The sequence below is a fragment of the Oncorhynchus keta genome, chromosome 1 (genome assembly GCF_023373465.1).
Source record: "Oncorhynchus keta strain PuntledgeMale-10-30-2019 chromosome 1, Oket_V2, whole genome shotgun sequence".
In the NCBI taxonomy this organism is placed as follows: domain Eukaryota; kingdom Metazoa; phylum Chordata; class Actinopteri; order Salmoniformes; family Salmonidae; genus Oncorhynchus; species Oncorhynchus keta.
Window position 1 is genome coordinate 54,009,330 of NC_068421.1, and position 18,200 is coordinate 54,027,529.

Genomic DNA, 18,200 nt, shown 5'->3' on the forward strand with positions numbered 1-18,200 from the left:
GTTTCCCAGACATGCATTCTTACTCAACAAGAAGCGATTCATTATCATTCATAGACGTTTCCTCCATTCCAATTTCAGACCATTTCATTTTTGCTCCAGTTTTCGAAACTACTGTTGTCCCATCAGGACATGCATCTTCACCAACTTTGTTCAGCGTGCTGCTTGATTCGAACTCAGCATCCACTTCTACCATTTTACCTGTCTGACCTGGAACAATGTGACACCTTTCCCACACAACAGGAAATATGATTTATTCTCTCTGGTACTTGTTCCCATCTCCTCAAAAGTATGTCTGACTCATATCGTGGATTTATGCCGCGTTCACAACCCCGTATGAAACTAGGAAACCCGGATATTCTGACTTGCTAATTGTTTGAATATGGCACGTGTTTCCTTGTTCCGACTGGCCTACGAACGCAGCAACATCTCCATAGGGACTGATCTCTGATTGGCCATTGAAAGGGGCGTGCGTTGGATCCGCACGAAGAGAAACAAAGATGGCGGCAGTTACCAGAGGCTCATTCACATTTATGAGACGCTTGGTAGGTTTGTTAAAGTTTTTCCAGATGTGTATACCGACGTGAAAGCTTTGCGAGATAGTTGATGATGCACAAGGATCATACATTTAGAAATATTGCTACTGTACATCAATATAGAGACGCTTCCCATGCAGCTGCTAGCCTGACTAGCTAACAAGCTAATTCGAGTCTGTTACAGTGAAGTGGGATTGAAATAGACAATTTTTCCTAATTGTTTTGTAGTTATGAATAATTGCTATGAATAATTGCTATCTGTTGGTTACTACTACCCAGATGGTCAACTATTTATTTGACTCAAACTGTTGACACGGTGTGTCTGAAAGAATTGAACTTGAATGCCAATACAATGTCATCCCTAACCCATTCATAGACCACTGTAACTAACGTTACCTTTATCGCCTGACGATAGTACTGTAATATTTTGTTAACATTTTCTACGCTCGTTCTGAACGTTAAAACGCATCGCTTGCGGTATGGTTTTGGAATCAAATTACGTATTTTTCATTTCAGCGACAAATACATTTCTAAAATCAAAAGGTTAAATTACGACACACTTTTTTTTATAGGGTTAGCGTTTGTGATAGAGTTTCCACACGGCCATCTCTGTTGTATTACAACCTTTGTTTACGGAAGACAGGCTAATTGGCTATTTAGCGTTCTCGGAACACCTCTGTGTAAACTTAACTGGGGAGGAAGTGTAGTTCGTCAACTGGAGGCATACATTGCGTATGGATTTGTGCAACACCTACTGTAGCAGTTTCTTTGTTATTTGAAAGTCTTTCTCATTGATATTTTTATTTCACCTTTATTTAACCAGGTAAACTAGTTGACAAGTTCTCATTTACAACTGCGACCTGGCCAAGATAAAGCAAAGCAGTGCGACACAAACGACAGAGTTACATGGAATAAACAAGCATACAGTCAATAACACAATAGAAAAAAAGAGCCTATATACAGTGTGTGCTACTTTGAAGAATCACAAGTATAAAATATATTTATATTTGTTTAACACTTAATTTTGGTTACTTCACGATTCCATATGTGTTATTTCATAGTTTTGATGTCCTAAATATTATTCTATAATGTAGAAAATAGTAAAAATAAAGAAACTGTTGAATGAGGTGTCAACTTTTGATTGGTACTGTGTGTAACATTAGATTGTTAAACTAAACTTGCTCTGCAGCTAGTCAACTGTTGAAAGCTACGAAGTCATGCTAGCTATATCTTTAGATGCTGAAATGGTATAGAAGTATCCAAAGCCTAGTCCGGAAACGTGACCCCATCTAATGACTGATCATGACATGGATCTATTTCTCGTTTATCATCGCAGCTCTTGGCACATCGGTACAAGCGTTGCTGCTCCAGGGTCCAAACTGGCCGACCAGACTACACCCGTCATCCCCACACTGTCTTCATCCCTCAGCTGTGCAGCTCTAGGTTTTTCCACACCAGTTATGGTAAGTAGGCTTCGGAATCAGCGCACAGGGATGTGGAATGAGGAAGATGCTACTGCTGACAGTGTACACTCCGTACAGACAGTAAACTAAACAATCTTAAATGCACGAAAGGCTATGTGGAAGTTATAGGTTAAAGAATGGATGTTTCATTTTTAATGATCATTTGCTTTCTTTAGTCACATCAGGACCAATTCTGCCATTCAAACTATCAGATATTGGCGAGGGCATCATGGAGGTGACGGTGAAGGAATGGTATGTTTTCAAAATATAGTACAGCAACATAAAGCTGTATATGAATTACGTTTTGTTAAAAGAGTTGCCACTAGAGGCCACACAAGTTCAATGATTACTAAGCATAGCTACTCCAAGAGAAAGATGTTAAGGTTGTCTTTCTGTTTCCATAGGTATGTGAAGGAAGGAGACAAAGTCTCCCAGTTTGACAGCATCTGTGAGGTACAGAGTGACAAGGCATCTGTCACCATCACAAGTCGCTATGACGGTGTCATTAAAAAGCTCTACTATGAGGTTGATGCCACAGCCTTAGTGGGCACACCCCTGGTGGATATCGAGACAGAGCCCGGTCCGGGTAGGTATGCCGCCAAAGCATCACCAATGGCGTAATGGGAATCTCCCAACTTTTTATGTATCAAATGTTTAGACAATAGAACTGAAACTTGAAGCCAGTTCATATTACCTGGGTCACGTTTATAATAATAAATAAAAACATTTTGGAACACCAAATTATCTAAGTTCAAAACAACGTTGGCTTCTGTTGGAAGGTGGGAATAGTGACTTTGGTCGATCTTTCAGAGGTGGTCCATGAGGAGGATGTTGTGGAGACCCCGGCGATGTCAAACGATGAGCACACACACCAGGAAATCAAGGGACATAAGACCCAGGCCACACCTGCAGTCCGTCGTTTAGCCATGGAGAACAATGTGAGTTGTTATTAAAAGACCGACACATACACATGCAAGCATGCATTCACTGCAAGATGGCACTACAGCACAAGATTTAGCACCACCCCCTTAAACCTGAAATGGCCAACTACTGGGTGTCCAGGCTTTTGTGATGATTGTCTATTTACCTCTTTGCCGCCTACTTTCCATTCCTCCTTAGATCAAGCTGAGTGAAGTGGTCGGTACCGGGAGAGACGGACGGATCCTCAAAGAGGACATCCTCAACTTCCTGGCCAAACAGACAGGGGCCATCTTACCCCCGACCCCATTCCATGAGATCCAGCCACCCCCTCCCGCAGCATCCGCCCCCTCCTCGGCCTCCATGCCCAAGATGAAGCCCACGCCAAGTGTCCAGCTCCCTGTCGTCTCGAGGCCCGTCTTCACGGGCAAGGACATCACTGAGCCCCTGAAAGGTAGAGGGAGCTTTACAGAGACGGTTAATGGTTCCAAAAAATGTGTTTGCTTTCTGGGATACATTTCTGATTCAGAGAATAACTCATAGTATTAGCTAGACAGGTTAAATATAGTCTATTATAATTAGAGTAGCAGTGATGTTTTGAACGTGTTTCAAAAAGCTTGTCACTGTATTTAAATTCCCAATCTAGGTTCAGTCCAGGTTCCAAACAACTTCCTTCTGGCTTTGTTTGTTACAGTCTAAAGTGACCTGATGGGACGGGTGGTAACTTAGCAATATAGTACTGGCTTCATCAAAACATATCCCTTTTTTCCAATGTGTTCTTCTGAACGACCAGGTTTCCACAAAGCAATGGTGAAGACCATGACTGCAGCTTTGAAGATCCCCCACTTTGGTTATAAAGATGAAGTGGATTTGACGAGGCTGGTGCATTTGCGCAAGGAGCTGAAGGGCCTGTCAGAGGCTCGCGGTGTCAAGCTCAGCTACATGCCCTTCTTCATCAAGGTGACCTTTGACTCCTGACATGATGTAATATGAAGTTGTGAGGTGACATGTCTAGTGTCAGTGACACTATTGCCAAAATGCATGGGGAACACCTAATAAGATGTGTTCGTTATGAAGTTGAAATGTCAGCGTTATAAGCTCCTGCCAGATCATGTACTCTTGTTATGACAGAGGTAGCAGCTTGTGTTTTGTGACGGAAGAGTTATAATGCCCTGCACAGAAACTTCATTATTACAGGGGTGTCATGAAAGAATCATTGTACGTCATTCCTGAAGTACTATGCCAGAGGATTTGGGTAAATAGCCTGCTTGCTGCGGTTTGGATCACACCATAGTCCCTGTGCCCATGAAAGCGAAGGTAATTGACTTAACGCCCCTTAGCACTCACGTCGGTAGCCATGAAGTGCTTTAAAAGGCTGGTCATGGCTTACTTCAGCGCCATCATCCCGGAAACCCTAGACCCACTCCAGTTTGCATATCGCCCCAAGAGATCCACAGATGACGCAATATCAATCCCACTTCACACTGTCCTTTCCCACCTGGACAAAAGTAACCTTATGTGAGAATGCTGTTCATTGACTACAGCTCAGCGTTCAACACTGTAGTGCCCACAAAGCTCATCACTAAGCTAAGGATCCTGGGACTAAACACCTCCCTCTGCAACTGGATCCTGGACTTCCTGGCGGGCCGTCCCCAGGTGGTATGGGTAGGCAACAACACATCTGCTACACTGATCCTCAACACGTTGGCCCCTCGTGTATTCCCTGTTCTCCCACGACTGTGTGGCCAAGCACGACTCCAACACCAACATTACATTTGCTGTCGTCACAACAGTGGTAGGCCTGATCACCGACAATGATGAGACCGCCTATAGAGAGGAGGTCAGAGACCTGGCAGTGTGGTGCCAGGACAACAACTCCTTCAACATGCTTAAGACAATGGAGCTGAATGTGGACTACAGGAAAAGGAGGGCCCGACCATCACATCGATGGGGTTGTAGTGGAGCAGGTTGAGATTTTCAAGTTCCTTGATGTCCCCATCACCAACAAACTATAATGGTCCAAACACACCAAGAAAGTCTTGAAGGGGGCACGACAACGCCTTTTCCACCTCAGGAGACTGAAAAGATTTGGCATGGGTCCCTAAATCCTCAGTTATACATCTGCACCATTGAGAGCATCCTGACCGGTTGCATCACCGGCTGGTATGGCAACTGTTCTGCATCCGACCGTAAAGTGCTACAGAGGGTAGTGCGTGCGGCCCAGTACATCACTGGGGCCAAGCTTCCTGCATCCAGGACCTATAATACTAGGCAGTGTCAGAGGAAGGCCCAAAAAATTGTCAACGACTCTAGTCACCCAAGTCATAGACTGTTCTCGGCAAGCATTACCGGAGTTCCAAATCTAGGTCCAAAAGGCTCCTTAACAGCTTCTACGCCAAAGCCGTAAGACTGCTGAACAATTAATCAAATGCCACACGGATTATTTGTGTTGACACCCCCAGATGTTTTTATAATGCTGCTACTAGTTGTTTAACAATGCGTAGTGACTTTACCCCTACTTACATGTACAAATTACCTCGACTGACCTTTTCCCCCGCACACTGACTCCGTACCAGTAACCCCTGTATATAGCCTCGTTATTATTATTTTTACTTTAGTTTATAAAAATAAAAAATGGTCTTCACTCTAACTGCATTGTTGGTTAAGGTCTTGTAAGTAAGCGCTACACGGTAAGGCCTACACCAGTTGTATTCGGCGCATGTGACAAATAAAATGTAATTTGAAGATAATCATGATCTTCTCTGTTTGAGCAGGCTGCTTCCCTGGGCCTTCTCCATTTCCCTATCCTCAACGCCTCGGTGGACGAGGCTGTTCAGAACATCACCTACAAGGTAAGGCTGCAGGAAGGGGGGATGGTGTTGGGGAGACATTGCTTCCCTTTCAGTCAGTCAACTTTGGTACAACATACTATGGGGAGTCGCACTCTCTCAACTTCTGTTGAAAATCTAAAATCACTCCTGACAAGGCCAATAAAATCCTTTCGTCTCTGGAAGCCCCGCCTTCCACAGGTGATAAGTGTGAGGCTAGAATGAATTCTTTCCATTATTCCACTCTTCATCTCGGTGTAGACGGGAACGATTCACGTTACTAAAACAAACAATTGGAACATGAGACTGTCTCACGTTGCGCCAACTAAACTGCCCCTTTGTGGAAGAGCGTGCGCACCCCTGGATGTTGTGTGCTGGACTTTGTATGGTTCTTATAGTTTCCTAATCACAAAAAATGTGTTATTCTTCGGATTGTTTGGCCTGGCTATAGCAATGAGTTAAGATTGCTAAAAATGCGACCTAGATGACGACGGCTAAGCCGGGTTTGGGTTCATAACCATGCCCAAATGAATAAAGAGATACTCAGGTTTGTTGTCTTTGTGTAAGTTAGAGGTTGACACGGGAACAGGAATGGTAGTGAAGTTCTGGAGTGAGGCCTAATATATAATTTGCTTAATAATAAAAACCAAGAAAACAATAAATGGTAATTTCCTCGCTCCAATCACTCCAGTCACTTGACCTCTGATGCAAGTAGAGAAATATACAGTTGCACGTCATGAGTTAATTCGACTGAAAGGTTGCTTGTTCGGCCTCCTGGGTGGCGCAGTGGTTAAGGGCGCTGTACTGCAGCGCCAGTTGTGCCACCAGAGACTCTGGGTTCGCACCCAGGCTCTGTCGTAACCGGCCGCGACCGGGAGGTCCGTGGGGCGACGCACAATTGGCCTAGCGTCGTCCGGGTTAGGGAGGGTTTGACCCGGGAGGGATATCCTTGGCAGGCCGGGCGCAGTGCACGCTAACCAAGGTTGCCATGTTGCACAGTGTTTCCTCCGACACATTGGTGCGGCTGGCTTCCGGGTTGGATGCTTGCTGTGTTAAGAAGCAGTGTGGCTTGGTTAGGTTGTGTATCGGAGGACGCATGACTTTCAAACTTCATCTCTCCCGAGCCCGTATGGGAGTTGTAGCGATGAGACAAGATAGTAGCTACTAACAATTGGATACCACGAAATTGGGGAGAAAGAGGGGTAAAAAGTCAACAAAAAACAAAAAAAAGGTTGCTTGTTCCAATCATCGAGCCGGCGAGGTGGGAAGAAAATCGTCCGTTCTGCCCTAGCGTCGAGCAAGCAGTTAACCCCCACAAGAACTGCTCCCAGTCGCAGATGATGTCGATTTAAGCCCCCGCACCTCTGATTCAGAGGTTGGGTTAAATGTAGAAGACACATTTCGCTTGAATGCATTAGGTATCCACTTTCCATCTGGGTAAGTAGAAAATCTCAATGTGGTTATAACAGCCATTAAACTCTTAACTGTTTTGAAGTCACCATTGGCCTCACGGTAAAATCCCTAAACAGTTTCTTTCCTTTCTGGCAACTGAGTTAGGACTGGGTGTACACTAAGAACTTCACCGATTATTTAAATGTAGTTTATTTTTTAATATATTTATTTTCATCTACCAGTAGATGAAATATAATTGTGTGGGGTACAGCGATGGTGTAGTCATTTTAAAAATCATGTTAAACACTATTATTGCACATAGTGAGTCCATGCAACTTATGTGACTTGTTAAGCACACGTTTACTCCTGAACTTATTTCCACTTGTCATAAAAGGGGTTGAATACGACTTAAACATTTCAGCTTTTAATTTTTAAACATTTTGAAAAATATATAATTCCACTTTGACATTATGGGGTATTGTGTGTAGACCAGTGACGACAAATCTCAATTGAATCCATTTTTAAATCAGGCTGTAACAACAAAATGTGGAAAAAGTCAAGGGGTGTAAATACTTTCTGAAGGCACTATATAGCTACAACCAGGCCTGTCCTGAGAAGTCTTGGTTTCCACTAAAGCGATTCTGTATGCAGAACGGGGGACAGACGAGCAGCTAACGGAGGAAGTTATTTCTGATTTCTGCACATAAAAATGATCACGGGACAGGAACATTCTGGGGTTATGGAACTGTTGCGGGATCAGGACATACAGGGGACATTTTTGACAAGACAGGACTGGAATCAATTTTCAGTTGTAGGATGCGGAGATGGATTAAGTCTTTGGTTAGAGCGAATGTCTTAAATGCCTGGGTGGCTGTCCACAATCAACACGGTTCTTGCGGGCTCTATCACCAGTTACGGGAGGCTACTCGACGAGTACCTCATGAAGCCGGTTGAGGGGGAATGCTAAGAGTGTGCAAAGCTATCATCAAGGGAAAGAGTGGCTTCTTTGAAGAATCCAAAATGTTTTGGTTTCTACATGATTCAGAATAGAAATTAGCTTGTAAAAGTAGAACAATGTTCTTATACCAAAAATTAAAGATGTTTATTGAAAAGCAAAATATTAACCGTTGAGTCTTCATCCCTGCTAGAAATCATAATTATCATTTAAAAAATAAACATTTTGCCTTGAACAAGTCACCTACACAGCAATAAAACAATGCCGAAGTATATTTATATAATTTGCGAGCGACCTGTCCAATAGGCTATTTGTATGAACATTTTAAATGAATAAAGAACGAAACACAGCTGTTTTCCGGACTCTAATTTAATTTAGCCCAGGCATGAACAATTAGGAGTAGTAAATAACAAAACACGGCTGTCTACAAACACCAGGGCCAGCCGGTCATGGCTAGAAGGGATCCAGCATTTGTCAAATTGAATGTCAGATTTGACTTTTTGTAGCAGTTTAGGAGAATTGGGTTAAGCTTAGGAACAGGGTTTGTGTTAGCTAAAATTGAACTTGATCTTAATTTGACAAAAGCTGGATTCCTTCTAGGCATGACCGGGCAGGCCCGGCCCACTCACCATTCTCGCTGCGATTCAGCACCACAGCAGTGGAAAGAGGACACTAGGTGGTCACAAAATGAATAAATTATAAAACTGTTGTTGGACAATCAAACTCTATGTATGTAAACAAAATTCGTTACGGCTAGTTCATTGAGTTAAGGCTTTTTAAAATGTATAATGCTCCTGTGAAACGAGGCACACGTCATGCATCTATGAAAGCAAAACACAAATGATATCCCTTTTTACAGTTCTAGATTATGTTTATTGAACGCTCCACGTCCTTTCCAACCGCTCTCTTATGTTTATTGAACGCTCCACGTCCTTTCCAACCGCTCTCTTATGTTTATTGAACGCTCCACGTCCTTTCCAACCGCTCTCTTATGTTTATTGAACGCTCCACGTCCTTTCCAACCGCTCTCTTATGTTTATTGAACGCTCCACGTCCTTTCCAACCGCTCTCTTATGTTTATTGAACGCTCCACGTCCTTTCCAACCGCTCTCTTATGTTTATTGAACGCTCCACGTCCTTTCCAACCGCTCTCTTATGTTTATTGAACGCTCCACGTCCTTTCCAACCGCTCTCTTATGTTTATTGAACGCTCCACGTCCTTTCCAACCGCTCTCTTATGTTTATTGAACGCTCCACGTCCTTTCCAACCGCTCTCTTATGTTTATTGAACGCTCCACGTCCTTTCCAACCGCTCTCTTATGTTTATTGAACGCTCCACGTCCTTTCCAACCGCTCTCTTATGTTTATTGAACGCTCCACGCCCTTTCCAACCGTCCTTTCTCTTATGTTTATTGAACGCTCCACGTCCTTTCCAACCGCTTTCTCTTATGTTTATTGAACGCTCCACGTCCTTTCCAACCGCTCCCTTATGTTTATTGAACGCTCCACGTCCTTTCCAACCTTTCCAACCGCTTTCTCTTATGTTTATTGAACGCTCCACGTCCTTTCCAACCGCTCTCTTATGTTTATTGAACGCTCCACGTCCTTTCCAACCGCTCTCTTATGTTTATTGAACGCTCCACGTCCTTTCCAACCGCTCTCTTATGTTTATTGAACGCTCCACGTCCTTTCCAACCGCTCTCTTATGTTTATTGAACGCTCCACGTCCTTTCCAACCGCTCTCTTATGTTTATTGAACGCTCCATGTCCTTTCCAACCGCTCTCTTATGTTTATTGAACGCTCCACGTCCTTTCCAACCGCTCTCTTATGTTTATTGAACGCTCCACGTCCTTTCCAACCGCTCTCTTATGTTTATTGAACGCTCCACGTCCTTTCCAACTGCTCTCTTAAACTGCCTGCTCCAAATTCGCTCCATTCATTAAAATCACCATTTAATCCAACCCCCATCTATTTTTGTGACTACCTGGACCGATATTTGGTTTGAAGTATTGAAACCAAACCCTATGATGATTCCACAAGGGGGCACCCTTCCCATAGGTTGTGCATTACTGGGATTCATTGCTGCTTCCTGTCTGTAGTTCACTAGTCCCTAATGAGGTGTCTAGTGATACAGGTTATGGGCCCGTAGGCAGTTGGTGGTTGGAAGCAGAGTGGAGGGAACAATCAGGGCTGGACACAACCATGCTATTGTCCAACACACGGTCTCTGGTTCAAATGAATCCCAAAATGAGCTGTTGATCCCCATCTCAACACTTTTCATTCCTAGGAATTAGATTACAGATTCTCAACCTATTGCGCCCACTTGGGATTTGGTTTTGGATGCTCTGTGAGAGGCCTTCTTTTGAATGACTGAGTCTGGATCTGAAGATCTTCTCCTGTGACATTTCCTTTCTTGTGGCTTTAGCCTCGGCTAAACATGTTGGGGACCTCCCAAGTCATCCATACACCCTTCCGGTACTTCGCCCAAGGCCATTCTGAGGTGACGTCGCGTCCAAATGCAGTCTTCGCCCCGAAAGTAATGGCTATGTCCTACAGGTCCTTAAAAAAATGTTTAAGCTATTTTCTATTTTTCGCCTCCATTTGTTTCTGATGAGCAACAGTTTGCATGCCCTGTGTCCGGGGTCCTTCTTTACGCACGTACATTGAACGGACCCGGGATATCCTACCAACTTTTTGTCTGTTTTGCTAACCCATCTTGTGGCAGGGCGCTCTCTAAGCAGCCTCCACTATCCAGTGGGAGAGACGCTATCTCCCTGGCATGTAGCAGCAAGCTAATGAGGGGCGCCTCATTGCAGATTTCTACTTTGTTTTCTAGTGTTTTTTCCCCTTATTTTCTTATTTTTGTTTTTATTTCACTTGGTCCCCCCACCGCCTCAAGTCTATACTCTGCCTCCACCCTAATAGACATGTATTAATCACTGCTACAGTTATGTGTATATAGTTCTATCATTTATTTATTTATTAGCATTGTCATTTTATTTCCACTTAGTCCTGCATGTCAGAGCTTATGATTTTCACTGTACTCTGCAATCACACCTGCAACCCTGTACATGTCACTGTTAACCCTTCAGAGATTCAGTGTGTTTATCTAGCTGTGTACGCGCCAACTCAACCAGGGGTCTGGCAACGTCTCGGGTGTTATTTAAAGGGTTGGCCATTTAAAAAAATAATAATAATTATAGGATTCATAATATTCAATAAATTATAGTACCTAACATCTGATTTGGACCAAATTTGTTTTTTTTTAACAACGAGTAGGACATGAGGGATCCATAGAAATGGTATAAAGCCATCCACGGACCACCCCAACAACGAGTATATAGTATCCGTTCTACTTATGTAACAAGTAATTAAGAGCTGCAGCTCTGAGAATTGTTTCTCCATCCTATGTAATGTATTCTCTGTGAATTTGGATGTCCGCTACCCCCCCTGTTAAGAGAAATGACTCATTTAAAGTTTAGGTTTGTCCCATCCTACATCTTGAATTTCCTTTTTCGTGCTAGGCCCCTTAGTTCCATTGAAGAGAAATCTAAGCGCTACACCATACAATGACATTCTGTGCTTCCAACTTTGTGGAAACAGTCTGGGGAAGGCCATTCCCTGTATCAGCATGACAATGTACTCGTGCACAAAGCGAGGTCCATACAAAATGGTTTGTCGTGATCGGTGTGGAAGACTTTGACTAGCCTGCACAGAGCCCTGACCTCAACCCAATCGAACACCTTTGGGATGAATTGGAACGCCGACTGTGAAGCCAGGTCTCATCGCCCCAACATTAGTGCCCGACCTCACTAATGCTTTTGTGGATGAAGTCCCCACAGCAATGTTCCAACATCTAGGGGAAAGCCTTCCCAGAAGAGTGGTGGCTGTTATAGCAGGAATGGGGGGGACCAACTCTCTATATTAATGCCCATGGTTTTGGAATGAGATGATTGACGAGCAGGTGTCCACATACATTTGGTCATGTAGTGTATATTCAAATAGATGGGGTACTTGCTCACAGCGAGCAGAATGCTGGACGTAGAACTAGAATGACTCATGAACATGACATTTCACTCATCCTTTCTTCAAAGTGATTGAGAACCTGAGCTGGTTCTGAGATGTGCTGATATGTCTCCTCCTACTCCACCAGGCATCCCACAATATTGGTCTGGCCATGGACACGAGCCAGGGCCTGCTGGTACCCAATGTGAAAAATGTGCAGTTGCTGAGTGTGTTTGAGATCGCAGTGGAGCTCAACCGCATGCAGACCCTGGGTGCCACGGGCCAGCTGGGCACGGCCGACCTCACAGGAGGCACCTTCACCCTCTCCAACATTGGCTCGGTGAGCAGGGGAGTGGGGCGGGGGGGGGAGGGAGGGGGACTAGTGGCTAGGAGGATGAGCAGTGATACTGATAAGTCAAACCGATTTATATATATATTTTTTTAAACCTTGTGAGATTTTTTTTTCATAATTAAAAGCCGTGTTTGCATTTTTTAGTAGCCATCTAATGTTAACTTGAATAGTAATTGACAGCTAGCGGCTGTATTATTTGGGACCTATGCTTGCTTAAGCCGCTCGTTCAGTCTTTACATGTCATGTATTTGTGTTTTCCATTGAATCAGATTGGAGGCACTTATGCAAAGCCAGTAATCCTGCCTCCTGAGGTGGCGATTGGCGCTCTTGGAAAGATCCAGGTTTGTGAAAATGATATTACTTTAACATTCAGTTATGTTGTCAATGCTGGCTATGATGAGTGGCGCAGGGGTACGGACCTCAGCTGATAATGGGAGCTGAGTGTTGGTGCTAGTTCTCAGCTTAGTGGGCATGTGGCCAGCTGACTGGGAGGTGTCAACACGATACAGACGCCTGACTGAGCCTCATGACATTGTCTGGACTTATATTTATTTGATAGTTATGGATGTCTGGATTGATTTATGAATAATCATCTCCTGACATGTTTATGCCCCTTCCAGGTCCTGCCAAGGTTTAACTCGAGGGACGAGGTGGTGAAAGCTCACGTCATGAACGTCAGCTGGTCGGCAGACCACCGGATCATCGACGGGGCCACCATGGCGCGGTTTTCCAACCTGTGGAGGGACTACTTGGAGAACCCGGCCTCTATGGTCCTGGATCTGAAATGAGCATGCGGTACCCTGGCCTGCATCCCCTGGACGCGTGCCCAGCGACGCAAAACCAACCCCCATGATGATGCGAAGTTGGTCTGCTGTACTCTGACTCTCTTGGGTAGTCACTTTGACTGGGTGTTACTGGTCACCATACTGCTCCTGACCCCTTGGCCTTCCAAACCTTTCTTCCTCCGAACATGGATGGCTGCACACGCCACGGACACCACAAGTTCCCTTACTACTCAACGTTGTGAAACTAATCTCTAGTTGCTGGCTGTTTTTATCTTTGTGTGTGGCCTTAGTTTGATTGCTCTCTTCTGGTTGCCTTACTGACATAGGATGGCTATGAACAGTAGCGCTTTCTCCTGAAGAGCAGAATGTTTGAAAACAACCCTTTTTTTTTTAGTAAACCTGTTGCATTTCTGAAATACTGTATAACCCTGTAAAAATGTCTTTGCACCTTTTTGTTTTCTTACAGCCCCACACATTCCCTCATCAATGCTAGAAAGCTATTTTCAAGAGAATGTGCGGTTTAGTGATTCCCTATGGAAAGCACCATTGCACAACATGCGCTTGTTAGTGTTCATATCAGCTACAGTGCCTTCAGAAAGTATTCATACCCCTTGACTTATTCCACATTTTGTTGTGTTACAGCCTGAATTCAAAATGGATTAAATTGATGCAATACCCTACTATGACAAAGTGAAAACAGGTTTTTAGAATGTTTTGCAAATGTATTGAAAATGAAATACAGATCTAATTTATGTAAGTATTCACACCATTGAGTCAATACTTTGTAGCATCCTTTTGGCAGGAATTTCAGCTGTTAATCTTTCTGGGTAAGTCTCTTAAGAGCTTTCCACACCAGCATTGTGCAACATTTGCCCATTATACTTGTCAAAATTCTCCAAACTCAAATTGGTTGTTGATTAAAGCTAGACAACCATTTTCAAGTCTTGCCATAGATTTTCAAGTAGATTTAAGTCAAAACTAACTTGACCACTCGGGAACATTTACGGTCTTCATGGTAAGCAACACCAGTGTCGATATTGGCCTTGTGTTTTAGGTTATTATCCTGTGTGTGGTGGAAAGCAGACTGAACCATGTTTTCCTCTAGCGCCATTTTATTTTTATCCTGAAAAACTTCTGTCCTTAACAATTACAAGCATAACATGATGCGGCCTCCACTATGCTTGAAAATATGGAGAGTGGTACTCAGTAATGTGTTGCATTGGATTTGCCCCAAATATAACACTTTGTATTCAGGACAAAAAGTTAAATACTTTGCCACATCTTTTGCAGTATTACTTTAGTGCCTTGTTGCAAACAGGAGGCATGTTTTGAAAATTATTTATTCGGTACAGGCTTCCCTTTCACTCTGTCAATCAGGTTATTATTGTGGAGTAACTACAATGTTGATCCATCTTCAGTTTTCTCCTGTCACAGCCATTAAACTCTGTAACTGTTTTAAAGTCACCGTTGGGTTCAGGATGAAATTCCTGAGCGGTTTCCTTCCTCTCCGGCAACTGCGTTAGGAAGGAGACCTGTATCTTTGTAGTGACTGGGTGTCTTGATACACCATCAAAAGTGTAATTAATAACACTTCATGTTCAAAGGGATATTCAATGTCTGCTTTTTGTTTTTACCCATCCACCATCTTTGTGAGGTATTGGAAAACCTCCCAGGTGTTTTGGTTGAAATAATTTAAAATTCTCTGCTTGACTGAGGGACCTTACAATTATCTGTATGTGTGGGGTACAGAGATGAGGTAGTCATTCAAAAATCATGTGAAACATGATATTTGCACACAATGAGTCCATGTAACTTATTATGTGACTTGTTCAGTACATTTTTACTCCTGAACTTAGGATTGCCATAAAAACTCAAGATATTTCAGCTTTTCAATTTTAACTTGTAAAAAAACTTTGACATTATGGGTGTGTATTGTGTGTAGGCCAGTGATAACAATTCTCAATTTTATCAATTTTAAATTCTGTCTGTAACACAACAAAATGTGGGGTATGAATACTTTCTGAAGGCACTGTATGATGTCAGCAGCTACTGGATCAAACACTCCAATGGTTCCCCAAGTGTTAGTTTGATCCATTTGTGTTACTGCTTTTCTTGCTGTTTGATGATGTTAAAAAAAAAGGAAAATATTAAGTTATGGGTGGAAGTGAACACTTAAGCTTTGTTCGAATACCCATACTAACATACCGTATACTACCTACTCAATTTATGTCACAAATAGTGCGGTTAGTATGAGTATTCGAACATAACCTTAGTGTAGGGTTTTGGGAATGTGTACTGTGGTCTCTGTATTTTAGGGAGATTGTACTATTTGAAGGTGTGTGAGAAATGCCTGTCTGACTTAATCACCGTTTCTGATATTGTGTGGATCCTGAAAACAAGTTTTAATAAATTTGAGGTGTAAAGATTTATTGGCTTTGCTGAGTGTTGTGCGTTATGTTCCCCGAGAATTCTGACACTCACTAGTTTGACAAAATAAAGCATTTTGTCTATAGACGCTAAATAATTGTCTTCGCCTGGAAGTATGGGAGAGATACAGGTTCATGTTGGAAATTCCCAGTCATTTTTCCCATGGGAATTATTTTAATGGTGTAATATAAGGTCTGTATTATATAGCCCTACAGTTCATTTAAAATATTTAGTTAATTAACTGAGTAACCATCTTTGTCTCCAGGACTTGGAATGAATAGAGCTGGTCCTAAAATGCTTCTAATTTCCCACCCCATTGAACAGAGGACAAACATGTTACGTGACCATTGGAACAGTTTCCACCCCTATTTCACACAATTCTTCCTACTGTCTTCTGAAGGTATGTGTTGTCAGGGGGACTGTAAGTCCATGTGGCAAGTTTAGCTTGTGACCACCACCACTATTTTCAGTGTTCTACCCCTGACTAAAATGAAACCTCCGGAGTCACGTTTCATTTAGGAACACTACTGACAAGCTATGAGCTCTATTGCTACTCTTACAAGATTTTCAAAGCAAAGAAGCTATTCCATCAATACAATAACATACACAAAGAGGGATATGTCGAGGGAATTTAGCACATGGGTTTACTTCATGCAAATTAGTGCAATTTAGAAGGTACTATTTAATTTGGCTGCGACCGCCCGGCAACAGGATTTGACGGTTTGTTACAGGACAACTGCAGCTGTGCTCCCATCTGTTTTGAACGTATACATTAACTGTGTTGGTGCTTCCATGAACTTTAGTCGATTTGGAGTGAGATGTATTTAATCATTTTTGTCAATTATGTGAAAGTTACTTACTACATGCAGTAGGAATAAGAATTGAGGTCCAAATTGAAAAAAGGCTAATCATGTTGTCAATCATTATGAGGACCAATGCATTTCCTTCTGCAGTGAAGAAATCTAAGCAGATATGTTCCTGCCTCTGTCCTTGTCAAGCCCTACCTGTCTAATTGAGGAAGCAGTGAGCAGGCAGACTCCAGTCCTGTTTTGAGTTAAGACTGTTTTGGGAGCTGCATTTGATCAGGGTCACCATGACCGGGGTGGCAGTGGCATCGTCATCTCTATCAAGTCCCTTGGGATACTATAATTAAGAAAACTAAACAAGATATGCAGAAGCAACAAGGTCAAAGGGCCGGTGTACAGTCGTGGCCAAAAGTTTTGAGAATGACACAAATATTAATGTTCACAAAGTCTGCTGCCTCAGTTTGTATGATGGCAATTTGCATATACTCCAGAATGTTATGAAGTGTGATCAGATGAATTGCAATTAATTGCAAAGTCCCTCTTTGCCATGCAAATGAACTGAATCCCCAAAAAACATTTCCACTGCATTTCAGCCCTGCCATAAAAGGACCAGCTGACATCATGTCATTGATTATCTCGTTAACACAGGTGTGAGTGTTGACGAGGACAAGGCTGGAGATCACTCTGTCATGCTGATTGAGTTCGAATAACAGACTGGAAGCTTCAAAAGGAGGGTGGTGCTTGGAATCATTGTTCTTCTTCTGTCAACCATGGTTACCTGCAAGGCAACACATGCCATTATCATTGCTTTGCACAAAAAGGGCTTCACAGGCAAGGATATTGCTGCCAGTAAGATTGCACCTAAATCAACCATTTATTGGATCATCAAGAACTTCAAGGAGAGCGGTTCAATTGTTGTGAAGAAGGCTTCAGGGCGCCCAAGAAAGTCCAGCAAGTGCCAGGACCGTCTCCTAAAGTTGATTCAGCTGCGGGATTGAGGCACCGCCAGAACAGAGCTTTCTCAGGAATGGCAGCAGGCAGGTGTGAGTGCAGCAGGCAGGTGTGAGTGCAGCAGGCAGGTGTGAGTGCATCTGCATGCACAGTGAGGCAAATACTTTTGGAGGATGGCCTGGTGTCAAGAAGGGCAGCAAAGAAGCCACTTCTCCCCAGGAAAAACATCAGGGACAGACTGATATTCTGCAAAAGGTAGGGATTGGACTGCTGAGGACTGGGGTAAAGTCATTTTCTATGATTAATCCCCTTTCCGCTTGTTTGGGGCATCTGGAAAAAGGCTTGTCCAGAGAAGACTAGGTGAGCTCTACCTGTGTCATGCCAACAGTAAAGCATCCTGAGACCATTCATGTGTGGGGTTGCTTCTCAGCCAAAGGAGTGGGCTCACTCACAGTTTTGCCTATGAACACAGCCATGAATAAAGAATGGTACCAACACATCCTCCGAGAGCAACTTCTCCCAACCATCCAGGAACAGTTTGGTGACAAACCTTGCCATAAGGCAAAAGTGATAACTAAGTGGCTTGGGGAACAAAACATCAATATTTTGGGTCCTTGGCCAGTAAACTCCCCAGACCTTAATCCCATTGAGAACTTGTGGTCAATCCTCAAGAGGTGGGTGGACAAACAAAAACCCACAAATTCTGACAAACTCCAAGCATTGATTATGCAAGAATGGGCTGCCATCAGTCAGGATGTGGTCCAGAAGTTAATTGACAGCATGC

The 18,200-nt window shown here is 43.2% G+C and overlaps 1 protein-coding gene and 1 non-coding gene across 2 annotated transcripts; both read left to right on the forward strand.

Annotated features, from left to right (window-relative positions):
* The first annotated feature begins 420 nt into the window (after positions 1–420).
* On the forward strand, positions 421–15,661 carry LOC118387805 (lipoamide acyltransferase component of branched-chain alpha-keto acid dehydrogenase complex, mitochondrial-like). Its single transcript, XM_035776531.2, has 11 exons — positions 421–542; positions 1,870–1,996; positions 2,173–2,248; positions 2,401–2,582; positions 2,807–2,934; positions 3,116–3,368; positions 3,708–3,874; positions 5,689–5,766; positions 12,244–12,435; positions 12,717–12,788; positions 13,068–15,661. Exons 1-11 carry the CDS (start codon positions 498–500, stop codon positions 13,233–13,235), a joined length of 1,488 nt encoding a protein of 495 aa, XP_035632424.1. The 5' UTR covers positions 421–497; the 3' UTR covers positions 13,236–15,661.
* On the forward strand, positions 12,835–12,973 carry LOC118396487 (small nucleolar RNA SNORD94). Its single transcript, XR_004828205.1, has one exon. It is a non-coding gene; the product is annotated as a small nucleolar RNA SNORD94 (small nucleolar RNA).
* Positions 15,662–18,200: the final 2,539 nt, after the last annotated feature.

Coding starts and splice junctions, on each gene's coding strand:
- LOC118387805 (XM_035776531.2), top strand. CDS start 498: ATGGCGGCAGTTACCAGAGGCTCATTCACATTTATGAGACGCTTG. Junction 3,369..3,707: donor CATCACTGAGCCCCTGAAAG/GTAGAGGGAGCT, acceptor CTGAACGACCAG/GTTTCCACAAAGCAATGGTG. Junction 12,436..12,716: donor CCCTCTCCAACATTGGCTCG/GTGAGCAGGGGA, acceptor CCATTGAATCAG/ATTGGAGGCACTTATGCAAA.